This window comes from Jaculus jaculus, chromosome 11, assembly GCF_020740685.1.
Source record: "Jaculus jaculus isolate mJacJac1 chromosome 11, mJacJac1.mat.Y.cur, whole genome shotgun sequence".
NCBI classification, from domain to species: domain Eukaryota; kingdom Metazoa; phylum Chordata; class Mammalia; order Rodentia; family Dipodidae; genus Jaculus; species Jaculus jaculus.
In genome coordinates this window covers 401,398-417,596 of record NC_059112.1, presented here as the reverse complement: position 1 = coordinate 417,596, position 16,199 = coordinate 401,398, and the positions used below count along the sequence as shown (strand labels likewise).

Below are 16,199 nucleotides of genomic sequence, written 5' to 3'. Positions count from 1 at the left end.
ACCTGGAATACATTATGTAGTCTCAGGGTGGCCTGGAACTCACAGCCATCCTCCTACTTCTGCCTCCTGAGCGCTGGGATTAAAGGCATGTGCTACAATGCCCACGCTTCACAGGCAAGCACTTAACTGCCAAGCATCTCTCCAGCTCTGTTGTTGTTGTTGTTTGTTTTTTGTTTTTTCTAGAAGAGGTCTCACTCTCGCTGAAACTGTCCTGGAACTCACTCTGTAGACCCAGGCTTACCTCAAACTCACAGTGATCCTCCTACCTCTGCCTCCCAAGTGCTAGGATTCAAGTTGTACACCACCATATCTGGCTAGTAGAAATGTTACTTTAAGAGCAGTTTTTCCAATATGACTTTTAAAAAACTATGATTTTTTTGGTTTTTCAAGGTAGGGTCTCACTCTAGCTCAGGCTGACCTGGAATTCGCTATCTAGTCTCAGAATGATGTCAAACTCACTGTGACCTCCTACCTCTGCCTCCTGAGTGCTAGAATTAAAGGCATGTGCCATCATACCTGTTATAGATTCTTTTTTTACTCTACTTAAGGTTTTCATTGAAAATTGTGCTTTCCTTTCTTACCTCTAATTTCTTATCTTGAAGAAAGAAGATAATGAAATAGAGAAGAGGAAAACAGCCCACATCCAATTTACTCTGAAAGGTCATTTGCAGTGTCTAGAGGCCCTGGCATGCTCTTCTTTCTCTTTCTCTTTCTCTCTGTGTGTCTATATTCAGTTTCTTTAGCTAGTATTAGAGATTTGGGAGTTGTTTTTGTTTAAGGGAATAAATCTTAAAAGAAATTGTTACCAAAATGTAAACACACACATACAACCTATAGCACCAGCCAGCCACTCTTTGTTTAATTTAATGAATGTAATTTAACATATTTTTGGCATTTTATAAAATTAATTAGCATGAATTTGAAATATTTTGGTTGGTATTTGGACTTTTTCATTTTTTTGAGGTAGAATCTTACTCTATCCCAGGCTAACCTGGCACTCTCTCTGTAGCCCCAGGCTGGCCTCAAACTCCCAGTGATCCTCCTACCTCTGCCTCCCAAGTACTAGGATTAAAAGGCATGTGCCACCACACCCGACTCATGTTAGCTTTTTTTTTTTAATTATTTATTTATTTGAGAGTGACAGACACAGAGAGAAAGACAGATAGAGGGGGAGAGAGAGAATGGGCGCGCCAGGGCTTCCGGCCTCTGCAAACGAACTCCAGACGCATGCGCCCCCTTGTGCATCTGGCTAACGTGGGACCTGGGGAATTGAGCCTCGAACTGGGGTCCTTAGGCTTCACAGGCAAGTGCTTAACCGCTAAGCCATCTCTCCAGCCCTCATGTTAGCTTTTGATGCTTGTGTCTAAAATGCTTCCCAAACCATACATTTGTTCTGAGCTGTGGTGGTTTGATTCGGGTGTCCCCCATAAATTTAGGTGTTCTGAATGCTAGGTTCCCACCTGATGGAGATTTGGGAATTAACACCTCCTGGAGGGAGTGTATTGTTGGGGGCGGGCTTATGGGTATTAAAGCCAGTTTCCCCTTGCCAGTGTTTGGCACACCCTCCTGTTGCTGTGGTCCACCTTCTGTTGGCCAGGGGGTGATGTCCACCCTCTGCTCATGCCATTGTTTTCCCCTGCCATAGTGGAGCTTCCCCTCGAGCCTGTAAGTCAAAATAAATCTCTTTTTCCCAGAAGCTGCTCTTGGTTGGATGATTTCTACCAGCAATGTGAACCAGACTACAACAGAGTCACATACTATCAACTCTTCACTCATAAGGTTGTGGTCATACTCTATTTATTTGAGAGAGAGAATGGGCATGCCAGGGCCCCCAGCCATTGCAAAAGAACTCCAGAAGCATGTGCCATGTCCACCTTGTGCATCTGGTTTATGGGTCCTAGAGAATCAAACCTGGGTCCTTAGACTTCGTAAGTAAGCACCTTACCTGCTAAGCTATTTCTGTAGCCCTCAATTGATCTTTATTTTTATTTTTATTTTTTAGTGGTTTTTCAAGGTAGGGTCTCACTCTATCTCAGGCTGACTTGGAATTCACTATGTAGTCTCAATGTGGCCTCCATCTCAGTGATCTTCCTGCCTCTGTCTCCCAAGTGCTGGGATTAAAGGCATGTGCCACCATGTCCAGCATCAGTTGATTTTCTCTTAATTTCATTTTTATTTATTTTTTTGAGAGAGAAAGAGGCAGAGAAAGAGAATGGGTACACCAGGGCCTCCAGCCACTGCACAAGAACTCCAGATGCATGTGCCACCTTGTGCATCTGTCTTATTTGGGTCCTGGGGAATTGAACCGAGGTCCTTTGGCTTTGCAGGCAAACACCTTAACTACTAAGCCATCTCTCCAGCCCATCAATTGATTTTTGAATACTACAAATTCATTCTCCCTCCAAGGACTTGTTATTCCTCATTCTTTCTGTGCTAAATACTTCTGCCCCCAGTTTGTGGCATGGTTGAGTATTTCTCATCATTTATATATTGGTGTATCATTCTCTCAAACAGTATGCCCCTGACCTAAGCAGAGACATAACTTCAAGTATTCTTGTTTTGTTGTTTTTTTTTTTTTTTTTTTTTTTTTTTTTTTGAGGTAGGGTCTCACTCTGGTCCAGGCTGATCTGGAATTAACTCTGTAGTCTCAGGGTGGCGATCCTCCTACCTCTGCCTCCCTAGTGCTGGGATTAAAGGCGTGCGCCACCACGCCCGGCTATAAGTACTCTTATGTTATCTAGCTTTCTTTCCTAAAACACCCTTACAACTCTATAAAGTACTTTTCTTATTTACTGACTGTGCCAACCCCCACCCCCATAGCATATAGTGCTCATAGCTTAGAAATTAAGAGCATGTAAACATGTAGAGACCATTGTGGAAGAGGTGGCAGAAAGAATGTAAGAGCTAAAGAAAGGAAAGGAGTGCTTACAATGCTGTCATCCAGACAAAAATTGGCCTTGATATTCATGATCGTACAGTGGCTGACATTACCTACATAAGATCTGCATGATTGGGGCGGGGGAAAATGGGGATGAAGAGATGGCTCAGCAGTTAAAGGTGCTTGCTTATAAACTTGATGGCCTAGGTTCAGTTCCCTAGGTCCCACATAAGGCCAGATACACAGAGTAATGCATGTATCTGGAGTTTGTTTGCAGTGGTAGGAGGCCCTAGCATACCCATCCTCTCTCTCACACACACACATAAATAAATAACTTTTTTTGTTGTTCATTTTTATTTATTGAGACTGACAGAGAGAGAGAGAGAGGGAGGGAGAGAGGTAGATAGGTAGAGAGAGAGAGAATGGGCATGCCAGGGCTTCTAGCCACTGCAAACGAACTCCAGACACATGCACCCCCTTGTGCATCTGGCTAACGTGGGTCCTGGGGAATCGAGCCTTGAACCAGGGTCCTTAGGCTTCACAGGCAAGCGCTTAACCGCTAAGACATCTCTCCAGTCCAATAAATAATTTTTTTTAATGATGCCATCAAAGTGGAAGAAAGACTGGTGAAAAGAAGGGATTTAGTGAAGAGAGGGTTGGGAGGGTGGTGAGAGGAGATTTTGATCATGGAATATTGTTGATATTTATGGGAGTTGTCAATAAATAGTAAAAAAGATATTAAGAGCATAGGTATCAGAGATGTTGGAATTCAAGACTCAGCTTTCTCCTCATGACTTTTGTGATCGTGAATAGGTTATTTCTCTTTAATAGTTCTATATTTAAAGTTGGTATGAATTATCCTGAGGTGCCTAGAATGGTGCTTGGTACTCAAACATACTTTGAGTGATTGAATAACATTTGTCTTTCATCCAAGTCTACCCAGCAAGGTTGTTTTGGCAACTCATTACCTAACAGACCTCCAGCCACATTTTAGTAAGGCAATAGGCCCACAGTTGCAACCAATGACTATTGTGTAAATCTGACCCAGCTTATTGTAGATTTTTTTTTTTTTTTTTTTTTGGTTTTTCGAGGTAGGGTATCATTCTAGCCCAGGCTGACCTGGAATTCACTATGGGGTCTCAGGGTGGCCTCAAACTCATGGCAATCCTCCTACTTCTGCCTCCCAAGTGCTGGGATTAAAGGCATAAACCACCACGCCTGGCTTGTAGATTTTTTTTTTTTTTCAGAAATGTGTTTTGCATTCCTGAATCTGCATGGGAAAGAAGGATGGATGTCACTTTCTAACTTAGTTTTATCAGCATACCCATCCCACCAAATTAAACATCCTTGTTCTATGGTTAGGTATGCAACAAAAAGTTTGAATCGTACCCATACACAAAACTTAGCTTACTGATTGTGAAAATCTTCTAATTCTTAATGGTATGATCAAAATAATGTACTTTGAGGTCTGGAGAGATGGCTTAGTGGTTAAGGTGTTTGCCTGCAAAGCCAGATGCACAAGGTGGCACAAACGTCTGGAGTTCGTTTGCGGTAGCTGGAGGCCCTGGCATGCCCATTCTCATTCTCTCTCTCTCTCTCTCTCTCTCTCTCTCTCTCTCTCTCTGTCTCTCTCTCTCTGACTCTTTCTCTCTTGCGCTCTCAAGTAAATAAAATAAAATTAAAAATAAAGAAATAGGGCTGGAGAGATGGCTTAGTGGTTAAGCACTTGCCTGTGAAGCCTAAGGACCCCGGTTCGAGGCTCGGTTCCCCAGGTCCCATGTTAGCCAGATGCACAAGGGGGCGCATGCGTCTGGAGTTCGTTTGTGAGGCTGGAAGCCCTGGCGCGCCCATTCTCTCTCTCTCCTTCTATCTGTCTTTCTCTCTGTGTCTGTTGCTCTCAAATAAATAAATAAATAATTTAAAAAAAATAAAGAAATAATGTACCTTCAGAAAATGTTTCATTATCTTTGTAAAAATCAGAGTGATCCCAAGATGAAAGAGCATGCTGTTCCCCATCTTCCTTCTTCCCCAGGATTCAGTGTAACACCCATACTCTCCTGCTTTTTATCCCTTCCTTTCTCTTCTCTTTATATCTCCTTTTTAACTTACTGGCCTCTGCTACTAAGTATTTTCCTTCTCACGCAGAAGCCCAATCATCTGTAGCTGGGATACACATATGAGGGAGAACATGTGGCGCTGGGCTTGCTGGGCCTGGGTTACCTCACTTACTATAATCCTTTCCAGATCCATCCATTTTTCTGCAAATTTCATAACTTCATTTTTCTTTACCGCTGAGTAGAACTCCATTGAATAAATGTGCCACATCTTCATTATCCACTCATCAGATGAGGGACATCTAGGAGTGCTATAGCTGGGTCATATGGTAGATCAATCTTTAGCTGTTTTAGGAACCTCCACACTGATTTCCACAATGGCTGGACCAGATTGCATTCCCAAAACAGTGTAGAAGGGTTCCGCTTTTTCCACATCCCCGCCAACATTTATGATCATTTATTTTCATGATGGTGGCCAATCTGACAGGAGAGAGATGGAATCTCAATGTAGTTTTAATCTGCATTTCCCTGATGACTAGTGACATAGAACACTTTTTAGATGCTTATATGCCATTCGTATTTCTTCCTTTGAGAATGCTCTATTTAGCTCCATAGCCCATTTTTTGATTGGCTTATTTGATTCCTTATTTAACTTTTTGAGTTCTTTGTATATCCTAGTATTAATTCTCTATCAGATGTATAGCCGGCGAGATTTTTTTCCCATTCTGTAGGTTGCCTCTTTGCTTTATTCACTGTGTCCTTTGTAGTGCAAAATCTTTGTAATTTCATGAGGTGCCAGTGATTAATCTGTGGTTTTATTGCCTGAGCAATTGGGGTTGTATTCAGAAAGTCTTTGTCAAGACCAATATGTTGAAGGGCTTCCCCTACTTATTCCTCTAGCAGTGTCAGAGTTTCAGGTCGGATGTTAAGGTCTTTAATGCATTTGGACTTAATTCTTGTGCATGGCGAGAGAGATGAATCTATTTTCATCCTCCTACAGATATATATCTGTTCTTCCCAACACCATTTGCTGAAGAGGCTATCTTTTCTCCAATGAGTATTTCTGGCATTTTTATCAAATATCAGGTGGCTGTAGCTACCTGGACTTACATCTGGGTACTCTATTCTGTTCCACTGCTCTACATGTCTGTTTTTGTGCCAGTACCACGCTGTTTTTTGTTTTTATGGCTCTGTAGTATAGGTTAAAATCAGGTATGGTGATACCACCAGCCTTATTTTTGTTGCTCAGTATTATTTTAGATATTTGAGGTTTTTTGTGATTCCAAATGAATTTTTGGATTGTTTTTTTTCTATTTCCATGAAGAATGTCTTTGGAATTTTGATAGGAATTGCATTAAATGTATAGATTGATTTTGGTAAGATTGCCATTTTCACAATATTGATTCTTCCAATCCAGGCACAAGGGATGTTTCTCCACTTTCTAGTGTCTTCTGCAATTTCTCACTTGAGTGTTTTAAAGTTCTCATTGTAGAGATTCTTTACTTCCTTGGTTAAGTTTATTCCAGGGTACTTAATTTTTTTTGATGCAATTGTGAATGGGAGTGATTCTCTGACTTCATCCTCTGTGTGTTTGTTGTTAGCATATATGAAGGCTACTGATTTCTGTGTATTAATTTTGTATCCTGCTACATGGCTGTAGGTTTTGGTCAGCTCTAACAGTTTGCTAGTAGAGTCTTTAGAGTCCTTTATGTATAGAATCATGTCATCTGCAAATAATGGTAACTTCATCTCTTCCTTTCCAATTTGTATCCCTTTTATGTGTGTCTCTTGCCTTATTGCTATGGCAATTCTGAAACTATATTAAATAAAAGTGGGGACAGTGGACACCCTTTTTGTGTTCCTGATTTTAGTGGAAAAGCTTCCAGTTTTTCCCCATTTAGAAATATGTTGGCTGTAGGCTTGTCATAAATAGCTTTTATTATATTGAGATATGTTCCTTCTATTCCCAGTCTCTGTAGGACTTTTATCATGAACGGATGTTGGATTTTGTCGAACGCTTTCTCTGCATCTAATGAGATGATCATGTGATTTTTGTCCTTCAACCCATTTATATAATGTATTACATTTATAGATTTGCATATGTTGAACCATCCCTGCATCTCTGGGATAAAGCCTACTTGGTCAGGGTGAATGATCTTTTTGATATACTCTTGTATTCTGTTTGCCAATATTTTGTTGAGAATTTTTGCATCTATGTTCATGAGGGAGATTGGTCTGTAATTTTCTTTTTTTGTTCTATCTTTGCCTGGTTATGGTATCAGGGTGATGCTGGCTTCATAGAAGGAGTTTGGTAGAATTCCTTCTTTTTCTGTTTCCTGGAGAAGCTTAAGAAACAATGGTGTTAGCTCTTCCTTGAAGGTTTGGTAAAATTCAGCAGTGAACCCATCTGTGCCTGGGCTTTTTTTAGTTGGGAGATTATTGATAACTGTTCGGATCTCCATGCTTGTTATAGGTCTACTTAAGTGATTAATCTCATCTTGACTTAATTTAGGTAGGTCATATAAATCAAGGAAATCATCCATTTCTTTCAGATTTTCATACTTTGTGGAGTATATGCTTTTATAGTAGGTCTCCATGATTTTTTGAATTTCTCTGAAATCTGTTGTGATGTTACCTTTTTCATCTCTGATTTTTTTAATTTGTGTCTCTTCTCTCTTTCTTTTGGTCAGATTTGCTTTTTTGAGGTTGGGTGTCACTCTAGTCCAGGCTGAATTGGAATTCACTATGTAGTCTCAGGGTGGCATCAAACTCACAGTGATCCTCCTACCTTTGCCTCCTGAGTGCTGGGATTAAGGCGTGGGCTACCACGCCCGGTATAACTCTCTTATTGTAAAAAAAAAAAAACAAACAAAAATAGGCCAGGTATGGTGTCCCAAGAGTTTTATCACAGCACTCTCAAGGCCTAAGTAGGAGGATTGTCATGGGTTTGAGGACAGTCTGAGACTAGCCCAGGTCAGCCTGGGGTAGAGCAAGACCCTACCTCACTAAAAAAAAAAAAGGATGGAGAGATGGTTCAGTGATATATATATATATATATATATATATATACACACACACACACACATACATACATACATACATACATACATACATACATACAATTTATTTGAGAGAGAAAGAATTGGCATGTCCGGGCTTTTTGACAGTGAAAATGAACACCAGATGCATGTGCCACTTCTTTACTGTTTCAGGCAGGTTCGAGTTGCTGTTAGAAATCACCCAACTAAGAGGAGCTTTTGGAAAATAAAAAGAGGCTTATTTTGGCTTACAGGCTTGAGGGGAAGCTTCACAATGGCAGGGGAAAATGATGGCATGAGCACAGGATGGATATCACCCCTTGGCCCACATAAGGGGGACAACAGGAACAGGAGAGTGTGCCAAACACCAGCAAGGGGGAGCTGGCTATACCACCCATAAGCCTGCACCCTACAATACTCTGCCTCCAGGAGGCATTAATTTCCAAATCTCCATCAGCTGGGAACCTAGCATTTAGAACATCTAAGTTTATGGGGGACACCTGACTCAAACCACCACATTCCGCCCCTAGCCCCCATAAACTGACATTCATACATGATATAAAATACAATGCATTTAGTCCAACTTAAAAATCCCCATAGTTTTCAATCAATCCTCATGATGTTCAAACATCCCCTTAGACCAAGGTCTTTTAACTAAGCCATAATACCAAAAATCCCCCCAAAAACCATAATGGCACAAAATAAACATTTCACACTGCAAAAGATGGCAGTAGGCATAGCAAAGAAGTATTCAGCCAATATAAGATTTAAACAGAGCAAACATCAAATTCTGTAGCTGTAAGTCCAGCAACTCTAGCCAGTGACAAATCTCCAAGTCTGCTCATTCTAACCAGCAGCAAGTCTCTGGAGTTCCAATTCCACCCCTTCCAGCTAGGCTACTCGCAGTCCTTGAAAACTTTATCCAGGGGTGACAGCTTTGTTTTGCAGCCATCTCATGGTCCCAGTATCTTCACTGGGTCTCCACTGCAACCCACGGTTCATCCTCATGGCCCATGGAGTCTCTACACAGGCATCCAGCAAACCTGCTTCACCCATGGCCATTTCCAAAACACAAGACCATGTTGCAAACTCAGTGACCCTCTCTTTTCTGCATTTTTTATACTCCACAATACCAGGTAGGGTGCCAATTTGTTAATCCAGGATGGGTGGAAATAAAACAGACTTTGAAGGGCAGTACACTCCTTGAGCACTCAGGCCCCTTCAGAAAAGTCTACATTCTTCCTGTTACCCCAGTCCAGGTCAGCTGGCCCAATCTCAAAGGTTGTAGTCACTCAATTGCAGCTGAATGGGCAGCAGTTCACCCAAAGATTTTTTTTTTTTCCTATGCCATATGTGCTCATGCCAGTTCATTTCTACTGAAAGCAACCCTGTATAACTTCTCAGGACACGGGCATAACAGCAAGCTTCTCACACAAACTGCTAGCCCAGTCCAAGTAAAGCTCTTTCTCATCCTCATAAGCTAAACCTCACAGTCTATAGTTCTTACTTCATTCAGGTCTTTCAACTCTGGCCAGAATAGTCCATCAACCTGTATTTACACACTGCAAGGCACCTCTTAGGCCAAGGTTTCAAATCCTTCCACATTCCCCTTGAAAATCAGCTTCAAAAGGCCAAAGCCACACAGTCAGGTATCTAGCAGAAATCCCACTCCTTGGTACCACTTTACTGTTGTAGTCAGGTTTACATTGCTAGTAGAAATCACCCAACCTAGAACAGCTTTTGGGGGGAAAAGAGGTTTATTTTGGCTTATAGGCTTGAGGAGGATGCTCCATGATGGCAGGAAAAATGATGGCATGAGCAGAGGATGGACATGACCCCCTGGCCAACATCAGGTGGACTATAGCAATAGAAGAGTGTGCCAAACACTGGCAAGGGGACACTGGCTATAATACCCATAAGGCCACCTCCAACAATACACTCCCTCCAGGAGGCATTAATTCCCAAATCTCTATCAGCTGGGAACCTAGCATTGAGAACACCTGTTTATGGGCGACACCTGAATCAAACCCCACGTGGTTACTGGGTAATTGAACCCAAGCTGTCAGGCTTTGCAAACAAGTACCTTTAACTACTGAGCAATCTCTCCAGGTCTCTGATTTTTTAAATTTATATTTAAATCTTTATTTATTTTTAATTTTTGGTTTTTCAAGGTAGGGTCTCACTCTAGCCCAAGTTGACCTGGAATTCACTCTGTAGTCTCAGGGTGGCCTTGAATGCATGGCGATCCTCCTACCTCTGATTCTCAAGTGCTGGGATTAAAGGCATGCACCACCATGCCTAGCTCAGCCCTCTAATATTTGCTCCCAATTTTCACTATAGACCTGGATAAAAGCAGCCAGCAATAACCAGCCTGAATGCTTTGCTGTCTTAATTTCCTTCACCAAATTAACCAGTCCATTGCTTTTGAATTCAGCATTACTCAAATTTTCAAGAAATAGGGGAAATACAAATTGTTCACAATGATGAAAACCAAATGGCTTCTAGTCATATTCCTAATGCAGTCATTTTTCCCATATGAAACCATATGAACTTGGGTATATTACTTTTCTGGTCATTGTAACAAAATACTTGGCAGAAACTTAAGGGAGTTAAGAAAGTACAGTCCGTCATGATGGAGGAGGAACAGAGTTAGGATCAGCATCTGTCCTTGGCAGCAGGAACATGAAGTGGCTGCTGGTTATTTGGCACATACCAGGAATAACAAAAATGAGACCCAGCTATAATTATCCCTCAGGGCCTACCCTCAGCAACCCACATTCTCTAGCTAGGCCAGACCTCCTAAAGGTACCACAATCTTTCAGAACAGCAGCATCAGCTTAGGCTAAGTGTTAAATGCATGAGCCTATGAAGGACATTTTACTTTCAAGCCATAGCACTGGCCTTCACTGTCCACATTTTAGAAGCATTCTAATTGCCACAAAAATCACCCACTAAACTCTCACAGAATTCCAGAGCTTCAGTCCATCTCTCCACTCTTCCAAATTCTTCCTGCAAAGCAATTCCACAGGCCTAAGAATTACATGGTCACCAATGACTCCAAAACAGCACCACTAACTGAGGAGCAAGCATTTAAAACATGAGCCTGTGGAGGATATTTTAGATTCAAGCCATTAAAACTAGCTAGCCCAGTATCTGACATGTAGACAGATTCTGTAAGTATCTCATTGTTGAATGTTAAGAAATCCAAGATTATTTGGATAACTTACATTTAAAAGAAACTCTTGCTAATATTTTCAAAGCACAGAGTGAAATTTTCTTCACCTGACCAACTGCCCCATTTGTCTTTTCTGTGTTGTTCTATATGCAACATTCTTTGATACATCAAAGTCTAATTGAGAACTTCTAACAAGATGCCTGATCCTTCATGAAGTAGGTGACCCAAGTAGCTGTCTTATTCTTAGAGTACCTTCCATTTTCTTTACAGCTTCACACAAGGGCTTCTCTGGAACCTCTGAAGTTATCAGTAAATCCCACCCTTCTTTTTTTTGACAAATGAGGGATCATCTTCCTATAGAGCCTGTGAAATTTATCAGTACCTATTTTCCTTCTGTGGGAAAAGCTTCTCAGCACCAGTGTTTTTAAGCTAGGCATAGGCAGATACACAAGGCACAAAGAACATCCTTAAGCATTACAGCAGTGCTGCACTGAGTTTACTTTTCATGGGCATCTCAAAGCCAACCCCTTTACTAAGTAACTAGAATGTGGAATAAGAAGTGACAGTTACTTATTATTTTGAGCCTGTTGGAATTCAAAATGGTATGTATGTCAGTTGATTCCAGGTGCCTCATGCAAAAGAGACTTTTTTTTTTTTTTTGGTTTTTCGAGGTAGGGTCTCACTCTGATCCAGTCTGACCTGGCATTAACTCTGACATCTCAGTGCTGGGATTAAAGGCGTGTGCCACCACGCCTGGCGACTTTTTTTTTAAGGACTAGGTCCTATGTAACTGGTGTTCAGGCTTCCTAGCTATATGATTTGGAGGAGTACCAAGAGTCTCAAGGCACTAGAAAAGGCTTTTAGTCATTGAACAGAGCTGCTTGGTAAAGTAGGGATCATATGAGACTGATTGTATAGGGGTAAGCCACCTTTAAAAAAAATGAACAAAGTAGCACAGCTTGTTTTCTTAGGAGCATGATGTCCAGTATCAGAGTTGGTTTAACAGCAGGTTATGTCAAACTGCAAAGCTTCCAGGCATGGTGGTGCATGCCTTTAATCCAAGCACCTGGGAGGTAGAGGAAGAAGGATCTCTGTGAGTTCCAGGCCAGCCTGAGACTAGATAGTGGATTCCACGTCAATCTGGGCTACAGTGAAATCCTACCTTGAAAAACAAAAGAACACTTCAAAATGGCCTCATCCAAAACAGAACATTTAAGGATAATAGGACTAAATTGTCATAAACTGGCTCCTGACATTAATTTCTTGATTTTGCATGGTCCTTCATCTTTATTTATTTGAGAGAGGGAATGATGCAGAGTGAGAGAAAATGAGCACACCAGGGCTTCCAGCTACTGCCAACGAAATCCCGACACATGCACCACCTTGTGCATCTGACTTAGGTGGGTCCTTGGAAATTAAACAGATCCTTGAGCTTTGTAGGCAAGCACCTTAACTGCTAAGCCATCTCTGCAGCCCGGTCCTTCATCTTTAATCCAAGGCTGTCTACTGCTTCCTTTAGTTCTTTTGTAGATACAGGTGGACAGATCTGTTTCTTTTTGGCCTGTGCTTATGCTGATTTCAGGTCATAGCCACTACCCTAGCAGCTCCCTATCTCACACTGTGGCCAGGGTCCACCTATTGGCTCTGACTATCCTCTCTATATTTACTCTCAATACTTTATTAAGGAGCTCCAAGCTGGAAGACCACTAATAATTATGGGGCCATTCTACTCTCCTCTATTATCCACCTGCAACTTCTTTTATTTATTTATTTATTTATTTATTTTGGTCTTTCAAGGTAGGTTCTCACTCTAGCTCTGGCTGACCTGGAAGTCACTATGTAGTCTCAGGCTAGCCTCAAACTCTTGGCAATCCTTCTACTTCTGCTTCCCAAGTGCGGGGATTAAAGGCATGCGCCACCATGCCTGGCTCACCTTCAACTTCTTCCTCCCACCTTCTGTCTTTCCTTTCCTTTTTTTTCCAAGGTAGGGTCTCACTCTATTCCAGGCTGACCTAGAACTCACTCTGGAGTTCCAGGCTGGCCTCAAACTCACATGGATTCTCCTATCTCTGCCTCCAAAGTTAACTTATGTTTCATAGAAGAGGAATGTCTGGGCTTGGGGGGTTGAAGAGCAGATGTCAGGAGTTGAAGTAAATTATAATCTTCATATCAGAGTAGATTCCTGGATCCCATAAATGTATTTCTAACTATAGAAATAGTTCCCTTTAACCCGGTAGTTCAAAAGTTTGCAACATGAAATGCCTGATAGATCACCTCACTTTTGCCAAAAATACCACACAGCAGCTGTCTCCCAACTCTGATCTTATATAGTTGTATACTCCTGGCCACTCACCCTTTAGTGCTGCATTCTGAGGACACCCACGTTTTCCTTTGGCTTTGACAGTTCTTTGTGTTTTAAAGGCAGGGTGTTTAAACGTTGAAGTCACTGACTTGTAAAATGAGAAAGTATTTTGGTGAGCATTTGTTCTGTGCACTGTGTGGTTGAGAGCCTTGTGTTTGTGCAGCTCTTACTGAGAAAGTAAAACAGTAGTGTCATTTACCCAATACCAAAATAAGCCAGAGAATTCAAAAATCCCTAGGTAATCTTTTGCCATATATCTACACTATCCTTTGGGAAATAAGGCAACATCTAGGACGGCTAGATGAAGATTATACTAATTTTGCAACCTTTCTATGTAATCTGAAATTATGTCAGAAGAAGCAGCAAAATAGAAAGATTAGTTGAAGGCTGGAGAGATGGCTTCGTGGTTAAGGCACCTGCCTGCAAAGCCAAAGGACCAGGTTCTATTCCTCAGGATCCATGTAAGCCACATGCACAAAGTGGTGTTCATTTGCAGCAACTGGAGGTCATGCATACTCATTCTCTCTCTCAAATAAATTTGAAAAGAAAAAATAATAGTTGAGCAAAGAATAACAATTTGAGAAGAAATAAGCGGTACTTACAATTTCATTCTCTGAGGACACAGCAATCTTGGCTTCCAGATTCCCCAAGCCATCTCCCTTCATGAGAAGACTTAGCTAAAAAGCTGCTTATGTTGACAGGTCCCTCCCTTGTGTCTCTGTAGGCGCAGTGAGCCTGCAGGCCGTCCTCACACGTGGCATACAACCAAATTTGGGGAGAACCGACCTCATGCCAGCATGATGCAGATATCTCAGGGCACGATGGGCCCTTCTTGGCACCAAAGCTACCATTCCAGGTAAGTTACCTATCAGTTACCCATTGTAATAACATATTGGAAAAGTTGACAAACTTTGTTCCTGTGTGCATCAATGTCCTATGGCCTTCAGTGAAAGCTGTATTTTTTTTTAACCTGAACACATTTGAACTTTCAGCTCAGTTTTTCTTCCTCTGTAAAAGCAGTCTGTTCCACTTAGCTCAACAGCAACACCAACCAAGAGCTCTTCTCTTCTCAATGATATATGAGTTCATATAATTTTTCATGTCATTTTCCTTTTCTCTTCCCAACCACTCCCTCCCCTCACAAGGTAGGGTTTCTTTTGCCCAGGCTGACCTGGAATTCACTGTACAGTCTCAGAGTAGCCTCAAACTCACAGCAATTCTGCCTCTGCCTCTGCCTCCGAGTTCTGGTATTAAAGGTGTGTGCCACCATGCCCAGCTCCCTTTCTTTAAATCAATGCAGTATTATTAACTCCATTTTAGAAAACAAGAAGCTAAAGTATGGAAACATTAAGTTGTCTGAGGCTGGACAATTGATTAAGACAAATCTGTGCCAAGTTCCAGAGTTTTTGTGTACTACTAGGTTATACTTCCTTCAGCAGAGAGCAGAACCACCACCACAAGTGTTTCAGAAGAAGTGGTTAATTCTAGAAATCAGATCTTACTGGGGAAATTGAGGGGCAGGGATATAAATCCAGTCCCTTAGACACACTGAAGATTCCCCCACACCAACTAGAGGTACAAACTACCATCTATCTTGATCCCTGGAGTCAGGCTCCACAATATATTGCTGGGATAAGGGTAAAAAAAAAAGGTCATTTAGGCTGGGGAAATGGCTCAGTGGTTAAAGGAACTTGCTTGCAAAATCTGCCAGCCTGAGTTCAATTCCCCAGTACTCACATAAAGCCAAAGGGCACAAAGTGACACATGTGTCTGAAGTGTGTTTGCAGCAGCAAGAGGCCTTGGAAGTGTTCATGTATATGCATGTGTATTGGTGGGAACAGGGGTTGGGGGTGGAGAAGAGTCACTGGGAAGCTTCTGGAAGGATTACTTAATAGTTTATAGCTGTAATGACAAGGTCAGGATTCAATCAAAACCCTTAAAGCTAATGTCAAGTCTAGAGCAAATCCTAGATTGTTCAGTGGTGGACACAGGAGAAACACTCTGAGATAATCAAGGTAAGCTTCAGATTACATGAGGTAATTCCTGGTTACTATCGTTCTTGTAGACCCTCCTCTCCTTTGCCATGGCCTTCCCAACCCTAAGGAAACTTACTTTCATCCCCTGAACCATCTATTCCAGAGCAGATCCTCTCATTTTGCCCCTGCCTGTGAAAAAAATTCAATTCTTGCTTTACAGGCTCTAGAGGTATTGGGGCTTTTTAGGAAATGAGATGTGGGAGCCTAATAGTTTGAAATTGAGACTAACATCATGATCAAGTATTTTTTTTTAATTTGTTTGAGAGTGACAGATACAGAGAGAAAGACAGATAGAGGGAGAGAGAGAGAATGGGCGCGCCAGGACTTCCAACCTCTGCAAACGAACTCCAGACGCGTGCGCCCCCTTGTGCATCTGGCTAACATGGGACCTGGGGAACCGAGCCTCGAACCGGGGTCCTTAGGCTTCACAGGCAAGTGCTTAACTGCTAAGCCATCTCTCCAGCCCCATGATCAAGTATTTGAGACTTCAAGTCTGACCTTGGTTTAAATTTCATTCCCCAACTGCCATGAGTTTAAACTCTTTGACTTTGGCTTCCTTTCCTGTAAAATGGAATGAATATTACTGATGTTACTAGATTATTGTGAGCATTATATAAAGTAACATTCAGCTCCTGGTACATAGTATACACTCAATA

General features: G+C 41.7%; 1 protein-coding gene across 6 annotated transcripts in view; it reads left to right on the top strand.

The window, feature by feature from the left end:
* Shroom3 (shroom family member 3) overlaps positions 1-16,199 on the top strand; it is a 371,082-nt gene that overhangs the window by 306,381 nt on the left and 48,502 nt on the right. For all 6 annotated transcript variants that reach the window (XM_004664888.2, XM_045161716.1, XM_045161717.1 and 3 more), the window contains one exon: positions 14,232-14,363. In XM_004664888.2, coding sequence (XP_004664945.2) covers positions 14,232-14,363 — 132 coding nt within the window. The remainder of the gene's footprint in view (positions 1-14,231; positions 14,364-16,199) is intronic.